We start from the raw sequence: 17,188 nt of genomic DNA on the forward strand, positions 1-17,188 counted from the left end.
ATTTACAACATTCTGCAGTCTGGGTTGCCATTGCACTTTCATTTATATCTGTCAGTTACATTGAGAGGACTCTGCTCTGCAGTAAGAGAGTGTTGTTGTAATACTGAAGTGGTTGCAACAGCAGAAACACAAAAACCTCACATCACTTTTCTCCCTGAGATTATTTAACAGTCCACTGGCGTTCTCAGTTTTCTTCAGGGCTCACAGTGGTTGGTGTAGCTGTTACAGTATGTCAGAGCACAGAGAGAGGCCGTGCTCCGACTCCTGCTTGTAGCTCACCTGCCACGGAAGCCCCAGAGCTGGAGGAGGCTCCACAAACGTGTCCATGTATCCTTGAGTACAGGAGGCCCACAACCCTGGCTGGTACCCCAACCCCTCACCCACCTGAGGGTATCGCAGAGGACTGGGAGGATGGTTGGGGGGGCTGCTGCAGTGTCCATGTGAGGCATAGAGCTGTCCCTCCGTGGAATAACAAGGGTAGTGTGGCGACGGGGGGCATGACGAGACGGTGTTATCCATGTATACGTGTGGCTCTGTGGGCAGCCTGTGCATGTGAGGCCCCTGTTGTGGCTGCATCTGATGAGAGATGGATGCGTTCCAGGGGATGTAACTCTGATGCTCCAGGCGGGGAACCATTACCCTGGTCTGCTCGAGTCGAGATGTTCCCATCGCAGCTGGCCCTGCTGATACCCTGTTGCACTCCCGGTGGGTGCAGGGTTTGCTGGGAGGGTTGGAGTTCAGGAACACAGAGAGAGCGGAGATGCGGTTTATGGCCCTCTGCAGGGTGGCGATCTTGGAGAGCCGTTTGCCACTGAGGTCATGGTTCAGAGCAACACGCAGGGCGTTGAAGGCCTGGTTGTAGTCCATGATGCGTTTCCGCTCGCGTACATTGGCAGCCATTCGTCGAGCTTTTGAGCGGACTGGCCGATTGCGCTTCTTGGTCAGGCCCTCCTCTGGGTCGCTGGGGCTGCTGGTTGAGCACTCACTGTCTTGGAAAGATGCCTTGGGACTTCCCTCGTCCTCCTCTTGGCCCAGCAGACCAAGCTCCAGCTCTTCCTCAGAGAACTCTGAACCTTCAACACTGCTGCAGCTCATTATGTCAACAACGTTTAGACTAGACGAGTCTGAGTCGAATCTTGCTACTCTGCTGTTTGCAGGCTGCGCGCGCTCCCTGAGTATTTGCTGTTGTGGGGCTGTCGGTATTTGCTGCTTTGCCGACAGCCCAGGTATTCTCCTCCTCTGACTCCTCTGGTGCCTTGTGATTACTTGTACCTTGACAAGACAGGTTGGCCTGCTTTTAAAAGCTCTTGAAGTCACATGGTACAGTCACCTGTGAGGAATGGTGCACTCTCTCTCCCTCTGCAGGTTTATGGGTGCCCTCCAGGCAAATGGCACTGTCACCTCCTCCTCCTCCTCCTACCCTGACTCTCCCTCACATCCCTCACAGGATCTTACAGAACAGTTTCAACACTTCACATCAGTGTCAAAACATGAGCAAAACATACTAATTATTCCAAAATAGCAGTTAACTATACGCTTCCTTTAACACTTTAATAGTGGATTGGATTCAATGCTTATATAATCCCCAACTCAAGTTAGGTCTGTTGCTACTGACTGCAGAGTAACTGTGAACTGTAGAGTTTAGGAAAGCTAGAGTCAGTTACCGCTAATATCACTTGGTCATTTTGTATCATGCCAGACTGAATGATCACCAACATGATTATTTCTTTCCCTGCACCATATGTGCATCTCTTTCTTTTTACTATCATTGGCAATGAAGGGATATTCATCCAAATCAGTGTTTCATGACTGTCTCCATGTCTCAGGGACATTTGTGACAAATTGCACATTCATCCAAGTAGCCTAATCTGTTAGATGCATTTCCCCTTTTCTCAGCTCCAGGAAGAGAGGAACCTTCTTATCTACCGTAGGTTAGATTTGTCCTTGCAATTAGCTGTCTCTGGAGTGGCGATTCTCTCTCTCTCTCTCTCTCTCTCTCTGTCTGTCTCTCTCCTTGCTCAGGTTTAAGGGCCATGTAATTTAGAGTAGCTTCCCTGGAACCCATCCCCATAAATCAGGCCTGGGCAGCACCTGAGGACAAGAGTAGAGCGAGCCCTAGACTTCAAAGAGAGGGAAAAAACAAGGGCAAATATTTTACAATTAGAACCTGCAATTGCTGCTGGCTTGGGCTATCGATCTTTCATAGTCTTTTGCTAGTGAAGATGTGGTTACATTTTTATGAAATTTTTAGTACTGAAATGGTTTAAAATAGTTTTTTTTATCAATTTTCCTGTGAGGTGATGTCATTTTCTAAACAAATGCAAACTAGAAACAGACTATAAATACACTATCTTATGTCTTCTTTACACTTCATAGTCCTCTTGAGACAAACTGGTCTTGAATTGAACACTGGAATGGGGGAAAGACCTGCATCCATGTGAAAGATCTGTGTGTCAGATATTGTGGAGGTGGACAGTGAAAGGTGATTGAACTGACCTTTAGCAAGGCTTCTGGCCAAGTGCAACGGGTCAGGTAAGTAAAGGTTAGGGCCTCAGACGCTGAACTGGGGGTCGTTGAGAAGCATTGCTTCCTTCCTGCCCTTTCTTTTTATTATGTGTGCTGCGGCTCTGAGACGCCAACTTTTAAAACAATTACAGAGTTTCAGTTCTAAAAGCACAGCTAATGATTTGAGGCGGGAACATTCAGTCTGGCCTTTTTACTGCTGTGTCCAGGAGATCACCACAGACTTGAATTATTCCCTCGTTATTCATCACAGGTTTCTTATTTGATTTTGCACTTATTATTATTGCAACAAATTTAGTGTAAGATTTAACAGATTTCCAAGATTTGCAGAATATTCTCTATTACACTCACATACCACACTATGCTTATGTTTCATGAATTTAAAACTTCCAACCACCAGTAAATCCACTAAGATTTTTTTGAGCTTTGATTAATTAATGAATTACTACAATTTCAAATGGTAGTTAATGTTCGAAAGCTCCAGTTCTAACCTGAATATGACATCTGAGCAGGGCGACATACAGTTTGTCTGTTTTTTTACTCAATATTTCTGAATGACAGGAGTAAGCCCAGATGACACAACAAAATTCTTCTCATTTTTTGTGTTGCACAACAAAATGTGTCCAAACCTTTGCATTTGTATTTGTCTTATAGTGTTAAAGTTAAAGCCGCACCAACAGTTGAACCTAAACGACGATGTCTTGTTCTGCGATGGTCCGTTCCAGTGAAGCTGTAAAACAACCCACTTAAACCACTTTATTTACCACACCTTTTAAATAACCCTGCTGATCTACTGCAAACCTTTATAGCTAAAAGTATTTGAAATGTTCTGCCCACAGCAGTGCGTAGGCTGTATCACAAGCTGTGATTTATGGCTTCACAAACATGTCAGATTTACTGCTGTGGTGTAAAGAGCATGAAGACTACAGCCTCGGATTCTCCCCGTCCATTCATTTTTTGACAGGTGACAAGACACCAGTAATTATCAGCCGCCGGGAATAAATCACAAGATTTTATCACGCAGCTCGCCGTGCCCTTTATGGAATAACCATTTTCAAGCAAGGGGAACCTGTCCAACGCCGCTGAACCTTAGATTTGTAAATCTCCTGCTCAAGCCCCCATAATGACCGGTTGTTAGCCGTTTGTTATTAGAGGTCTGTGTGCCAAACATTATAGATGTATATTTCCAAAGGGGTAGTTAGGGGTAATAAGTGAGTAAGGTCCAGGTTCGCTAACCTTGGCTTTGCAGTGGTATGTTAATGCATGTTTTTGGTGTCTGCCATGGAATTTTCTCACCTCAATAAAAAACCTCCAGTCAAAAAAGAAAAGAAAAAAAAAAAGAGAGAGAAAGAAAGGGTTGCGGTTATCTCTGCCCCTCCACTATTTGTCACACCACAATCCCTTGGGAATAGTTAATGTCTGTAAAAATCAATGTTATCAACTGTAAACTGCCAGTCTGTGGTCATTCCATGGCAGTTATGTTATTTGTCACACTCTAATCTCTTTTATTGCAAAAACACTGCATTGCTTCCTCAGTCTAGGGAGGAATTTACATGGAAACTTAAAACTTATTTAAACACTCAAAATGATTTATGTTTGAGTGAAAATGATGTTGTTATGATCAGTTTTGTTTTGGTGAAAGGATAACTCATCAAAGGCAGTGCTGGAGGAAGTATTCATTTTTCTTTTTACCTAACTAAAAGCAGCAATATCACTTTGGAAAACTACTCTCCTGAATTCAAATGTTTTCTTCAAGTGGTGTCAGAAAAATGTCCTTAAAGTAACCAAATGGGCAGAAAGTTATGTACTGTCAAAGTTGTGTATTGTAGTAATTATTCTATAATTGGAATATTATTACTGCTACATTAACATGTAAACTGCATTTGAGTGTCACAGCTGGTTGAGATGCTAATTTCAATTATTTTTTATCTTGAATCCATAGCGATGCATCATATTTTACACGTTTATCATATTTTACAAAAAAATGAAAAGTACAAGTAGCCTACCTCAAAATTGTAGTTAAATACAGTTGAATGTTAAGTATGGTACTCAGTTACTTTGCACCACTAATCTAATGCAAAATTAGCATGTATCCTCTGTTTCTGATCATCAGATCTCTGTCCATTTTAATTTTTTTTTTTTTTTTATCTTTGCTGCCTGTCATGGTGACAGGCAGGCATGATTTTATCAGAGAACCACCAGTGAAAGAGCTTATCAGGCCTCCCTGAGTCCCACTTTCCTCTGCGATGAACAAGACGTGAAGTTTTGAAGAACCATTTGAAAAAAAAAAAGAAATAAATCAAGTTGTCATATTGATCAGAGCTGTAGTCAGTCTTAGTCTGAGCTGTTGTAATCATCTGTCAGCACTGAGTGAAACACACTTCTTGAATGTTTGGTGACATGGTGAGAGAGTGTCTGCCTCACAGATCCCATCCAGCGTGTTAAAAACCAAACATGCTAACAGCAAAGCTCCTGACACAACTAAGTGTGAATCACTCTGTCTGAAATTACTGGCAGTTACGTGCAGTTGGCTGCTGTAATCCCTCTCAGAGTGCACAGCGGCTATAAAATCTCAGTTGTCGGGTTGAAACAATGCCCCCGGTATTTCAGCGCCCACACCCCGGCATCGAAAGTGTTGTTCACAGAATATCTGTCACAGTGTTGGCCATTAATCACAGAGGTGTGCTGAGGTTTATTGTGCACAATTAGAGATGTTTCCAGAGTGTTGTGACTTATGTGGGAAAAAGAAATTGTCAAATAGATGGTTATTTATAAAGAAAAGGACATCTTGATTAAAGTGTATAAATATGTTGCCATCATCTTTCATCAAGCAGTTAATCATCAGGATACATTTTGCCAGAAAAAGACACAATTGAACATCTTTAATTCATTTTTTTTAAATTCAGATTAATTAATGTGATTTAGTTTGGAGTCTACATGTTTAATGTGAACCCTGCCTTTATAGTAATATTGATTTTTGTTTCAGACGGGTCATAAAGGCAGGCTGGTTGCCATGTAGAGAAAAACAACACTTAATGTTTGGGTCACTAAAATCCTGTACTCTCTAATTTAGCCATAAGCAGAACATTACTATAACCTCAACTCTTAGTGATTTATACCTTGTAAGAAAAACCATGCAAATCTGTCAGTACTGATGTCATGACATGTCTAACAGTTTCCTCCACACAGGAATGTCAGTACACTTCCTCCCCTGCCCTAAACACTTGAATCACGGTATGAATCAGTCTTTTTACGGGATAACATTTACCGTAGGATGATATGAACTGAAAACTGCAGACACTGCTGGAAAAGACGTGCGCAGGGCAGTGGGCAGGCATTAAGCTTGTTCACTTAAATCATATTTTATTTATGTGCCATGCAAAATGCTGAGGTTTAATGTATGCAGTTTTCTGCACATGACAAAAAATTTGACAGAAAAAAAGAAAAATCCAAATAGGCAGCGGCGTATGTTCATAGTGCATTCCTTCCAAAGACAAGTCAGTCATTACTCTGGGTTATCATTAAAGGGTCCATTTTCAGTGTTGGAACATGTGGTCAAGGTTAACTATCTGTAGGCTAGTTCCCACACAACCCACAGCAGTTAAAGTGATGCCCTCTGACCGCAGAAGTTGTAACAAAGCATCACACCAATATGAGTCTAATAGGTTTACAGCGCTCTCTTAAACTTGTGCGTGAAATGTCTCCTTCGAGGACTAAAGATTGTTTGACAGTTGTTAGAAGTCAGTGGTTTAATAGAATTAAATACCGATTGGAAAAAATAACTTACACACATATATACTAAACGAAAACACGTGACCGCTGGCTGGTTGACTGTGAGCGTGTTTGTTTAAGAACAAAGGAAAGTTACAATTAAACGTAGGAGTTTTGTCATTACGTGGTAGATAATTGTAGCTTTGGGCTTCGGGTCGGTCCGGTGGAGGTCATAACCTTGTCTCGCCTCCGGCCATTAACCTCGCTCATCAATGGAAAAAAGATGCCCCCTGTGATACAAATCTCTAGATGTAATTAGAAAAGACAGAAATTTGTCTTTGACCTCATTCCATCAAATGAAGCCCGCAGCGGTATCTTAAATTAAATATTCTCTCTAATCCTAAGGAGCGACATATTTACAGCAATTCTTCCAGTGCTGTTTCTCACGCTTAGTTAAAGGACAGTTACTCAAACCTGTCTTAAAACTTTTGCTTGCTGTAATTCTTAATGGTGATTAAATAATCCCTGTGATTTACACCTTCATGGAAGTGATAAGTGGCAAAATGCACAGCCCTTGTTTTGTGCAAACATGTATTCAGAAGTATTTAGATATGAGGCTGTGTATTTCATACCCACTCACTTACTGTACATTCACAGAGCACAAAAAAGGGATCTTTTAATGACCAGTATGAAAAGTAGCAATTATTGGATGGATTAGAGCAAGAACACACTGGTTCACTGTTCATATTAGCACCTGACCTATCATTTAAATCCATCTGCATCACAATACAGATGTATCATTAAAATGTGCCGAAAAACTGGCATGTATCCAGGCAATAATGCATTACAGATGTGACATGTTCATGTTTGTATACACTGGAAGTTACCCGTGAATTTTATTATAACATCATTTGACGTTAATACAGGGAATAATTAATCATACTGCAGGTTGAACAAAATCCTCCCGATTCTTTCATTTCTCGATGAGGCGGAAAGACGGACATCTGAGTCATGGGTCAAGTTTTATTGCTCAAATGAGTGACTACGAGTGATGTCCATCAAAGTGATGAAGCTCATTTCTAAGACTTTCCCTCTTAATAGATGTAAAGAGCATTTACTACTTTAAACAAGACAGAATCTCTGTCCTCCTGAATAATGTTCAGCTGTACAGACAGTGGCCAAAAACATTAAGAGAGTGATATTTTTACAGAAAAAATACATTGTCTCATAGTTACTGTGCTTGAGGTAAATGAGGAAAACTCCACCTCCACCTCAGAGGACGGCTCTAGTTTTATACATCACTGCCACTTAGTGTCTGGATTCAGAAGACTCTTCTGTCGCCGTCATGTCACTGAGAGGCAGGGAGAGAGAACAGCTGTGGAATTGTTGCCCTCTAGTGGCAATAACATCAAACACAAGTACTAAGAAGTCAGACAGTATTTGCTTTTTGGCTGCTTTTGGCCTGTTATGCAAATGCAGTTGATTTAAGATGTTTTTAGAAAATCAAGAAAAAATGTTAATGTCATTTGAATGGAACAGAAACAAAATTCTTATTTGCTGAACCATGTTTCATTCTGTTAAACTGAAGTAGTGAAATGGCACAAGCCACGGCAGCTTTTAAAACACATTTTCATACTCTTACAACTCCTCTATCAACTCGTCTCTGTAGGATTACGTGTTTTTAAGAACTGCCTTCAGACATTTTGGAAAAATAATACTGTGGTAACCTGAAAATTAAAGGGAACTGCGAGCAATAGTGAACAACAGGACAGAAAAAAAAGTTTACAGTCATACTTCAATCGTGAGCGTAGAGAAAGGAGAGACAGCACACCAGGCAAACTGACATACATGACATACTGTCCAAATGGTGCTACAATGCAAAATAAAAACATGATCAGTTGTGTGCAGACATCCAAATAATAAAAAAAACTGCCAAATAATTCCCAAGTTAGGCATTGCTTTGACAGTCAACACTTTACATGGTAAATGAAAGGATGACTACAGGAGAGGCCAAAGTTCAACGTGATGATAGCACTGGAGGAGAGTTCATTAGGACACCAAAATCACTAGGTGTGTTTCACATGAAAGTGAACAGCAATTCTTGTATCTGTACGAGGTACATTGTCAAATGAGCTAATCCTAAAGTTGAAAGTCTGGCCTGGTGGGGGCGCTATAGTGGAGTGATTGCAGAGTGACCAAAACCAGCACAAAAGCAACACAGGACTAGACCTCTGATAACAGATCAAGGTCTGTGTTCTCAGTACAGTGAAATAAGGTGAGGCTTTGAGACAACTCAGTTCAATCAGTGTGCTCAGTGCCGTGTGCAGCTTCTGTTTGACTTGTTGAGTTAGGCCAAACATCATCACACAGCATGAAAAATGTCTATTACCAGCCAAAATGTATAATGTTTAAAAGGATAACAAAGACTTTAAAGCAAAAATCATTCAGTGTAGTTCTCCATGAAAGTTGTCCATGACACATCCCAGATGTTGAACAGATGCTCTAGCTAGAGACGTATTAACTACCTAACAACAGTAACAAAAAGAAGTCACAGTAGCAGTCTTTTAAATCATTTACATGCAGCCACCAGATGAGCTAACCCGGACACTTCGGTGTGGCTACCCACGTCCTGTATATCTGCAGCATGCACTGCCTGTTTCATACCACTAGGAGGACTATTCCTACAAGCTGATTTACCAAGATGAGTAACTTCTATATTATTAGTCAGTATCTCATGGTCTTTTAAGAACAATTAATTAAGTACATACCTGAAAGAAACATATCTTTGAAGTGTGTCGGGTATTTATGATGTACGTGCAAATATTGTGTTTTTTTAACTTTTGTTTTACTGCTATGAGAGAAAAGGTGATTATTTTAATCAACTGTAATATTTAACATACATGTCTTTACATTGTGGAAGGAAACTAGACCACCTCTGTATTTAACCAAGCAAATACAACATCAACATACAACATCAAAGTATGTGTAAGACACAGGGTTTTCTTTGATCAAATTATTTGTATATTACGTCTTTGCTAAGGATTATCAAGATTATTTTAGTTTATTTATCCGACCCTGTGTTTGCGGTTTACTGTTGCTTTGAACTTAGTCCACAATCAACTAAGGAGGACAGCTAATGCATATTGTTGTTGTATATGTCATTAGGACATGCTTACAGTGACATTTCCATAGGGTCTGATTGTGTGCAATATGGGCTTAGAGAGATTTGTTAAGCCTTATAACATCACTGGTTTAAAGTAGCATTGATTACAAAGAATATACACTACATTGTAACAGAGAAATAATTTTGTTGAGGTTACTGACTGTTAGATTTAGGGTTTTGTTTCTTTTCCTTAATGATGCATTGATATATTGATATTATATTGCACTTATACTACACTACATATATATGCTATACTTATATTTTCAACAGAAATTAAAGATAAAGGTTTAAAAAATGTACATCACCATTCCCATATATAACCCTTTCGGAACTCCATTCATGCAGTTGAAAGTAGAGGACAAAATGTGCTATACCCATGGCATTTATCTTCACTGGTGGCATCTAGAGGAAGTGAAAATGGAGCGACAGGCCAGAAAAGGTTGAAAGTAATTTCATATTGTGTGAAGACAGAAGATAAATGCTCTCTCTCCCCTGTAGGTGGTGTGAGTAGGCTTCATTTGCTTCCTGTTTCTGTTGTTCCGTCACATGAAGCAGTTGTTTCTCGTACGAATGCTGCATTAAGTACTTCATTTATGTCTATGTTTATATAAGTCCATCTGTGTTCTTCCAGGATCCCACTATATTTCTATGGACGCCAATGTCCTGCAGAGGATGGTTCCAAATGATTTTTGTGAACCTCCGACTGGTTTAAGTGTCATTAATTACTGATTTTAAGACATTACACAGGGAAAAATAAAGCACTAAGCAACAAGAAGAAGCAACCATAGAACTAGTGGTGTGGCTGCTTTACCATGTATTTTTAAGCCCAGTGATACTGTATGCAATAAATGTTTCTGGTCATTTTTGTTATTCACACCAGTGGTGTGACTCTAAGCATGGCAGTGAGTACATTTACATGCACATCAGTATCCCAGTTTTGAGTCTTATCCTGGTTTTGATCATATTCCAGATATGTCGTTTACATGGAACTGAGATTATTATTATTATTATTATTATTATATCCTATTAGACATACTCGTATCCATATCCAGATTTATGATCGTCTGGGTGCAGTTGAGTCTGGAACATCTCAGTTATTTCTTTACTGACTGTTACCTTAATGTTTTTGTGTTTGGCCTGTGGCCGTCTGAGCTCTGTTATATTTACCACTACATTTACCACTATGCTAGGTTTAGCTACCTGATTACTGGTGATATAAAACAAGTGCGCCAATACAATTTATAATCTGCATTATTGAAATCAGGCACCCAATTATTTCAGTGTTGAAATCATCATTTACTATGATACATTATGATAATGTCATGCATGATAACATGGCAGAGAATGATCAGAAGCATTGATAGGGTGGTTTCTATGTCAGTACTCCAGTGAGTATATCCAGGTTTCTTAAAATCAAGATATGGCTGGTCCAAGTTTCTGAAACAAGGTACACTCAGAGCCAGTCTTGTCCTCCTTGGGGCCCTAAGCAAAATTCTGCTAGGGGGCCCTCCTACCTGATCCATGAGACATGTAAGCCATTTTCAATACAAAATATTATTTATACTATGGCTTGGCTGAGTACTTGATGGTAGCATTTTACTGAGAGATGTGCATCCATATTGCCCAGTATGCCCAACTGCCCAATTTTTAAATTCAACATTTATTCAATAGTGAGTCAACCCATTGGTTTCCATCTTGCATTAGTCCAGAGTTGTAACTACACCTTGACTGAGAGACTAGGTATTTATTGTCTTGTTTTAGAACACAGCCCTGCAAGTGACTGACAAGCAAGTCTGTCAGGAGCACCACAATATTTCCCGATGGCCTGGGGGTCATTTTGGCCTGCACAGTCAACTTGACTAGCAGTAATATAGAAAGCAGGAGTGAGTTGACAGACTTCTCAGAATCCACGCTTCAGATGTGACATCATCATGAATCTTGGGGACACACAATAGAGAGCTGTAGGAATGAGTCCTAAAACCCAGAAATCAGTTGAATTTTAACCAATGGTTTTTGGTTACAAGGTGGTTAAGACAAGATCAAGACATTTTCACATTTTATTCTTGGCATAAAATACGTCAGTAAGGACACCATTGATATTTAAAGATCCCCTCAAAAATCAAGTTTTTAACCTTGTTAACATATCCATATGGTGTTTTTTTTTTTTTTTTTTTTATTCAATACAAGACTTCATGAAACAAGAGGTCATGAACAAAGTAAGTAGTCAACGCCATGACCCTTGGAACTGCAGTGAACCAATGACAGCCTCATAGAAACAGATTCAAACAGCCAGGGTTTTACACATCATATAACTAGGGAACCAATCCCGTCAACTTGCAGGGACGCAAACCATCTTGATACTCTCTCATGGCCGCGGATACTAGGGATGCTGCAGTGACGAGAGCATAATGTTCTTATAGTGTTGACGTAACTAGTTCTACTCTGCCTCAGAATGACTTCTTACCTTGACCCTAACCATTCTCACTCCTTATGCTTTAACCTAACTAATCCAACCAGCGAAGGCAATGATCATTAGCCAATCAGAGGAAGTGTAGGGCGGATCATGTCAACTCTATGGTAGGATTCGTAAGTTTACAACCAGCTGCTGTAGCATTGATAGCTAACCGAAAGATAAAATCACAATGGAGGAAAAGCGTATTGCAGATTAAAGAGAGCAAAAATGAAGTCCAGCTTTTCGCAGGACAGCAGCTCCACCAGCATCGTTTTCATTTTGTTGTAATTTTTCCTCTGAGACAGAGACTGTAGCAGCAGGCACCTGCCGGAGTATCAGCGTTAGCACCGCCACCACTGAGCAGCCTGCTGCTCACAGGTGTCAGACTAGGACTGACTTGGCGGCATTTTAGGAGCCTCTCATTCCACCCAACTTAAATTTTCCGGCCAGACATTTTGGGAAAGAAACTTTCAGCTGTGGATTTACACCAACTTGGTTAGCTAAATGGAAGTGGCTTCATTATGTGGTGGAGTGTGGTCAGGTTGTGTGTTTTGCTTATGTGAAGAGGCAGCAGAAGGAAACTGGGTTTATTTGGTCCTCTACACCTTCCCAAGGACCTGGACCCAGGCCGTCCTGATGGCCACATTTGAATTATTAAAACTACTGAAAAACATTATTGTGAGCTATTATTGTGCAATAGCATTACTGAGTCCTTTTTTTTATAGACCTGGCTGCTGTTGTTACTGCTGCTACTTTTTTGGTGTGGGTGTAATAGTATTTTTGTAGGCCTATGCTGTATTTGTATGGGTTGGGGTAAAATGCTCCTACCAATACAGCACCCCCAACTTGAAAACCTAGTGTAAGCAGCGGTGGTGGGCGGGGCACTAGGCCTTTTCCAGATTTCTCAATGAGGAAGTAATCGTAGATGTGCTTCCTGCCCCAGTTTTTTTTTTCCACTTTTAATGTAGGAAAACCATGTTAAATATTAGTACACTTACATTTTTATACAGTTTAAAACATGTCTGGAGAGGAACTTTAAGCTTTTAGAGGTCTTCACAAAGGCAGTTGCTAATGTGTCCACAGAGGTTGATGGGGTTAAACGTCATCAAGCCGAACACGAAAACTCACTAGTCTTCCTTTACAGCCTCTTTGTGTTTATACTATCGCTCCTGCAAACTATTTCAAAAATTTTTAAGAGGAAAGGCTTTTGTAGTCAAATCAAACTACAAGTTGGAAGTTTAGTGGTGGTAACACAAGTCTTGTGACCATGTTGTAGTTTGTTTAAAACCTAACATTAGACTTCAAAGATCATAAAAGTGCTGTTCGTTTGTGAAGATCAGTATCAAAACGTTTGTTCATCACAGAGCTTATTTTCTGCAATAATCCAAAAGCCAATAAAAATTGGCTTTTTGTCGAGGGAACCAGGGCAATGCTAACTTCTGGGTTTGCCCATAAAGATATGTCATCCCTGCAGCACACTATAGCTGTGTCCCAATTCAGGGGCCACATCATTCAGAGGCTACATTTGAAAACTGATTGCATCACAGCGGCGCAAATAGGCTGTCCCATTTTGAAGCCTCCTTCAAATGCGACCTTCTCCAACAGGTGGATCCATCGTGGCCCAACCTATCCCATGATTTATTGCACGCTGTTGAAAATAATAAGGCAGCAAACAACACAACAGAGAGCCCGAGAATTACATTTTCAAATGTAAGTATTGGGTTTCAGCTCAGTTGAACAGCTAACGTTCCAACTGTTGAAAAACTAAGGGCCTTAAAACTAGTGATCGAAAGACTAATCGACCAATAAATAGGTCAGTCAAATGATTAATCGACCGACCAATTTATTTAGCCGATTAATGGCATTTTTTCATAATCGGCATTGGCAAATTAAAATGCTCATGAGGCCAATTGAACAAAAAATGTATGCAGACACCATTGACAGAGACTCTGTTCCCAGCGAGAGAGTATTCAGTGACATTGGGACCATTTATGAGGAGAAAGGGAACAGGCTCAGGGGGGAAAATCCTGAGAAATTTTGTTTCCTGCATTACAACTTGCAACTAATAAACTGGGACTACTGAGTAACTCAGGGACTGTAACTAAAGGCAAAGAGATGCTGCCACTCTGCACAATACTGATATTGTTTTTTTTGTTTGTTTTTTTATTTATGTAAGTTCAAAATTTTTGTTCTCTCTTGAGTACACTAAAAAAAATTTTCACTAAAAAAAGTTTTTTCTTTACAAGTAAACCTGTGGACATTTAAGTTAACAATTTTTAATTTAAAATAAGTGCACTGCAGACAGAATGCAGATCTATTTGCAGACACACAACAATCAGCAAATGTTACTTTCAGCAATTTTGTGACTTATTTGCCATTGTTATTAAATTTTTAAAATTTAAAATTTTTAAATTGTTATAAAATTTTTATCAGATTCAAAAAAAAAGAAGGAAAAAAAAGATTTATATATATATGTATATTATATATTTATATATTGGCCATCGGCTGCCCTGCTCTAAATATCAGCATTGGCATTGGCCATTAAAAAACCCATATCAGTCGATCATTACTTAAAACCTCAAGTTTTTGTGTTGTCAAGGTTGCCATCTTGGCAGTGTCTGATTCCGCCTACATCCCGGCTAATCCAGAAATGGGCAAAGAGGTGGGGCATGTGTGGAGCCAAGACTTTGGTGCATGCTGGTTTGTGGCAAGCATATGGTCACCCACCTGTCACTCAAAGCTGCACACACTCAATTATGCATAACTTTAAGCCATAATAAAAATTGAAGCAGGTGAGTTATATAATAATTTACACCCCGTACAGTTGTCATGAAGGAGGAAATTAGAGACCAAAACCGTTTTTTTGTACCAGGCTGTAAATGTGTTTATTTCTGCTGTTAAATTGGACTTTTTAACATGTTAGTCTATGTGGATTGACTTACTATCGGAGCCAGACTCTAGTGGCCATTTGAGGAACTGCAGTTTGTGGTACTTCCATGTTGGCTTCTTTTCTCAGCTGCTCGGTTTAGGCTGTGCTACCGCTGGTATTTAAACATCATTTTGTGATGTGATTCTGAACTAACAATTTGTTTAGATCAGGGAGCATTCACACCCACTTCTCTCACTCTCTCACTCATTTGTGTATTGTGCCTGGATTTCATCCAGAAATTCGTAATGTGAGCTCGACCACTGTAGTATCTGATTTTGAAGATTCAATAAATGTTTTTATTTTTTATTTATTTATTTCTAAATGTTTTAAATTTATAAAACACAGAATTATACCTGCAATCACTCTCAAACTAACTGACAGTTTTATGATGACGAATGTTTTATGATGCTGTAAGTGTTAACATCAGTAATGTTTGTAGACACAGTGCTAGAACAGGCTTGTATTTCCAATTATGATCAGATGAGAGAGAAAAAATCAAACTACAGTATGAGGCAAATTCTTATGTATTTGTGAATATTTGTAATTTATTGGTTTATTTGGTTCTGATTAGGTCTGATTAATGCCTGAGAAAAAGAGAGATTTTAATTATAAACCAATGAGTGATTTGCTCGTTCAAGAAAAATACAGACAATCTATTAAATTCTGAACTAAACACAAGAAGAAAAAGAACACATAACCAGCCTGAACAACTAAACTTGGTGGTTCAGGGTTTAGTGCTCCACTTCAGCCTCCACTCATGAAACTTTAATCAACTCTGGATGCTACGATGATTCAATTTGATAAATATTGGTGTTTTTTAAAGAACAATATATAAATAAAAAATGTTTTCTGTGCTGCAGCACAAATGCAGACTAAATATTCAAACCAAATTTTTTTGAAGACATAAAATTGTTGCTTTTGTCTGGAATTCAGATTGAATGGGGCTGGTTTAGTCACAGTTAAATTCATGCACCCGTATGTACACATATGACATATTTGCAGCAGGAGAATCATATGCAGGTCCCCTTAAAGAGGGTGAGCGAACAGTGATCAGAATCAGTCAGCTGCACTGTGGACCATGTGTGCATGCGTCCTCCTTCCCTCTCATTCAGCTGTTTTAAAACGACAACCCCCACCACCACCACCACCTTCCCAAATCCTGCTCCCGCTCCGAGTGCAGTCATTTCTAGTGCAGAGAAATGTCCCTGGTGACACTGAGGGATGACGCAGGCTCTCTCTTCCTTTCTCTGTTTCACTACCCCCCTACCCTCACCATCTTTTCCCTCTTTTGACTTGCTCTCCCCTTTTTTTTTTTTTTTTTTTGCTATGACGCTCCCCCTTTCTCCATTTCCTCTCCCTGTCTCACTCGCCCCTTCTGCTCTTGCTGTCTCCCTCCTCTCTCCCCTCCTTCTCACTCTCTCTCTCCCTCCCTCTCTCTCTCTCTCTCTCTCTCTCTCTCTCTCTGCTCCGGCACTGCAGTGCTGATTGTGATTGCACACACACTCGCGCACACACACACACACACCGACACTCACACAAGCACACACACACATCTCCCTGTCTCACTCGCCCCTTCTGCTCTTGCTGTCTCCCTCCTCTCTCCCCTCCTTCTCACTCTCTCTCTCCCTCCCTCTCTCTCTCTCTCTCTCTCTCTCTCTCTCTCTGCTCCGGCACTGCAGTGCTGATTGTGATTGCACACACACTCGCGCACACACACACACACACCGACACTCACACAAGCGCACACACACACACACACACACACACACACACACACACACAGGAGCGTAGCTGAGAGGCAAGGACTGCAGCAGCATGCACCAACCGCGGCTGAGCTGTTCGGGGACACGAGGACGGGGAACTGAGGAGAGAAAATAGTGTGCTATTTTCACACCAGCCTGTGTGTGCATCTTTTCAGCGGTGGGGACGATGCATTTCAAGAGAGGATAGCTTATGTTATCCGGCCTCCTCTGCACTGACTCTGCATCCCATTCACCCTGCTCCTCCCACTCCAACTCTTCCTCCTCCTCCTGTCGAAAGCATCGTTAGACAGGACTACAGATTGACCGGGACTGGAGAGTGGTGGATGGTCAGGTTTTGCCCTGGCTGAAAGATTCTTCTGTGGCTATGCTACATCTACATCTCCACTGATGGCTGGATTGTAATCGACATTCGGAGCTAGAAGATAACCCACAGCCCGCAAGGAATCTTGGATGAGTGTCATTCTTTACCAGTGTTGTCATTGGCGCATTTCCTCTATTTCGCTGGTTGCTTTTGCCTTCTCTGAGACTGGCTAGCAGGCACTGCAGCATCAGGACCGCAAGACCCATGAAGTGGTAGGGCATGAGGACCCAGGGGCGACCCAACGGAAGGGCTTGAGTGCTTCCATTGCTACCACTGCTGCTGAGGT

General features: G+C 40.7%; 1 protein-coding gene across 1 annotated transcript; it reads right to left on the reverse strand.

Moving 5' to 3' along the window:
• Nucleotides 1-222: 222 nt before the first annotated feature.
• bhlha9 (basic helix-loop-helix family member a9) lies at nt 223-1,095 on the reverse strand. Its single transcript, XM_022746069.1, has one exon. The coding sequence runs from the start codon at nt 1,093-1,095 to the stop codon at nt 223-225; it is 873 nt and encodes a 290-aa protein (XP_022601790.1).
• Nucleotides 1,096-17,188: the final 16,093 nt, after the last annotated feature.

The sequence above is a fragment of the Seriola dumerili genome, unplaced genomic scaffold, assembly GCF_002260705.1.
Source record: "Seriola dumerili isolate Sdu_G_001 unplaced genomic scaffold, Sdu_1.0 BDQW01000091.1, whole genome shotgun sequence".
In the NCBI taxonomy this organism is placed as follows: domain Eukaryota; kingdom Metazoa; phylum Chordata; class Actinopteri; order Carangiformes; family Carangidae; genus Seriola; species Seriola dumerili.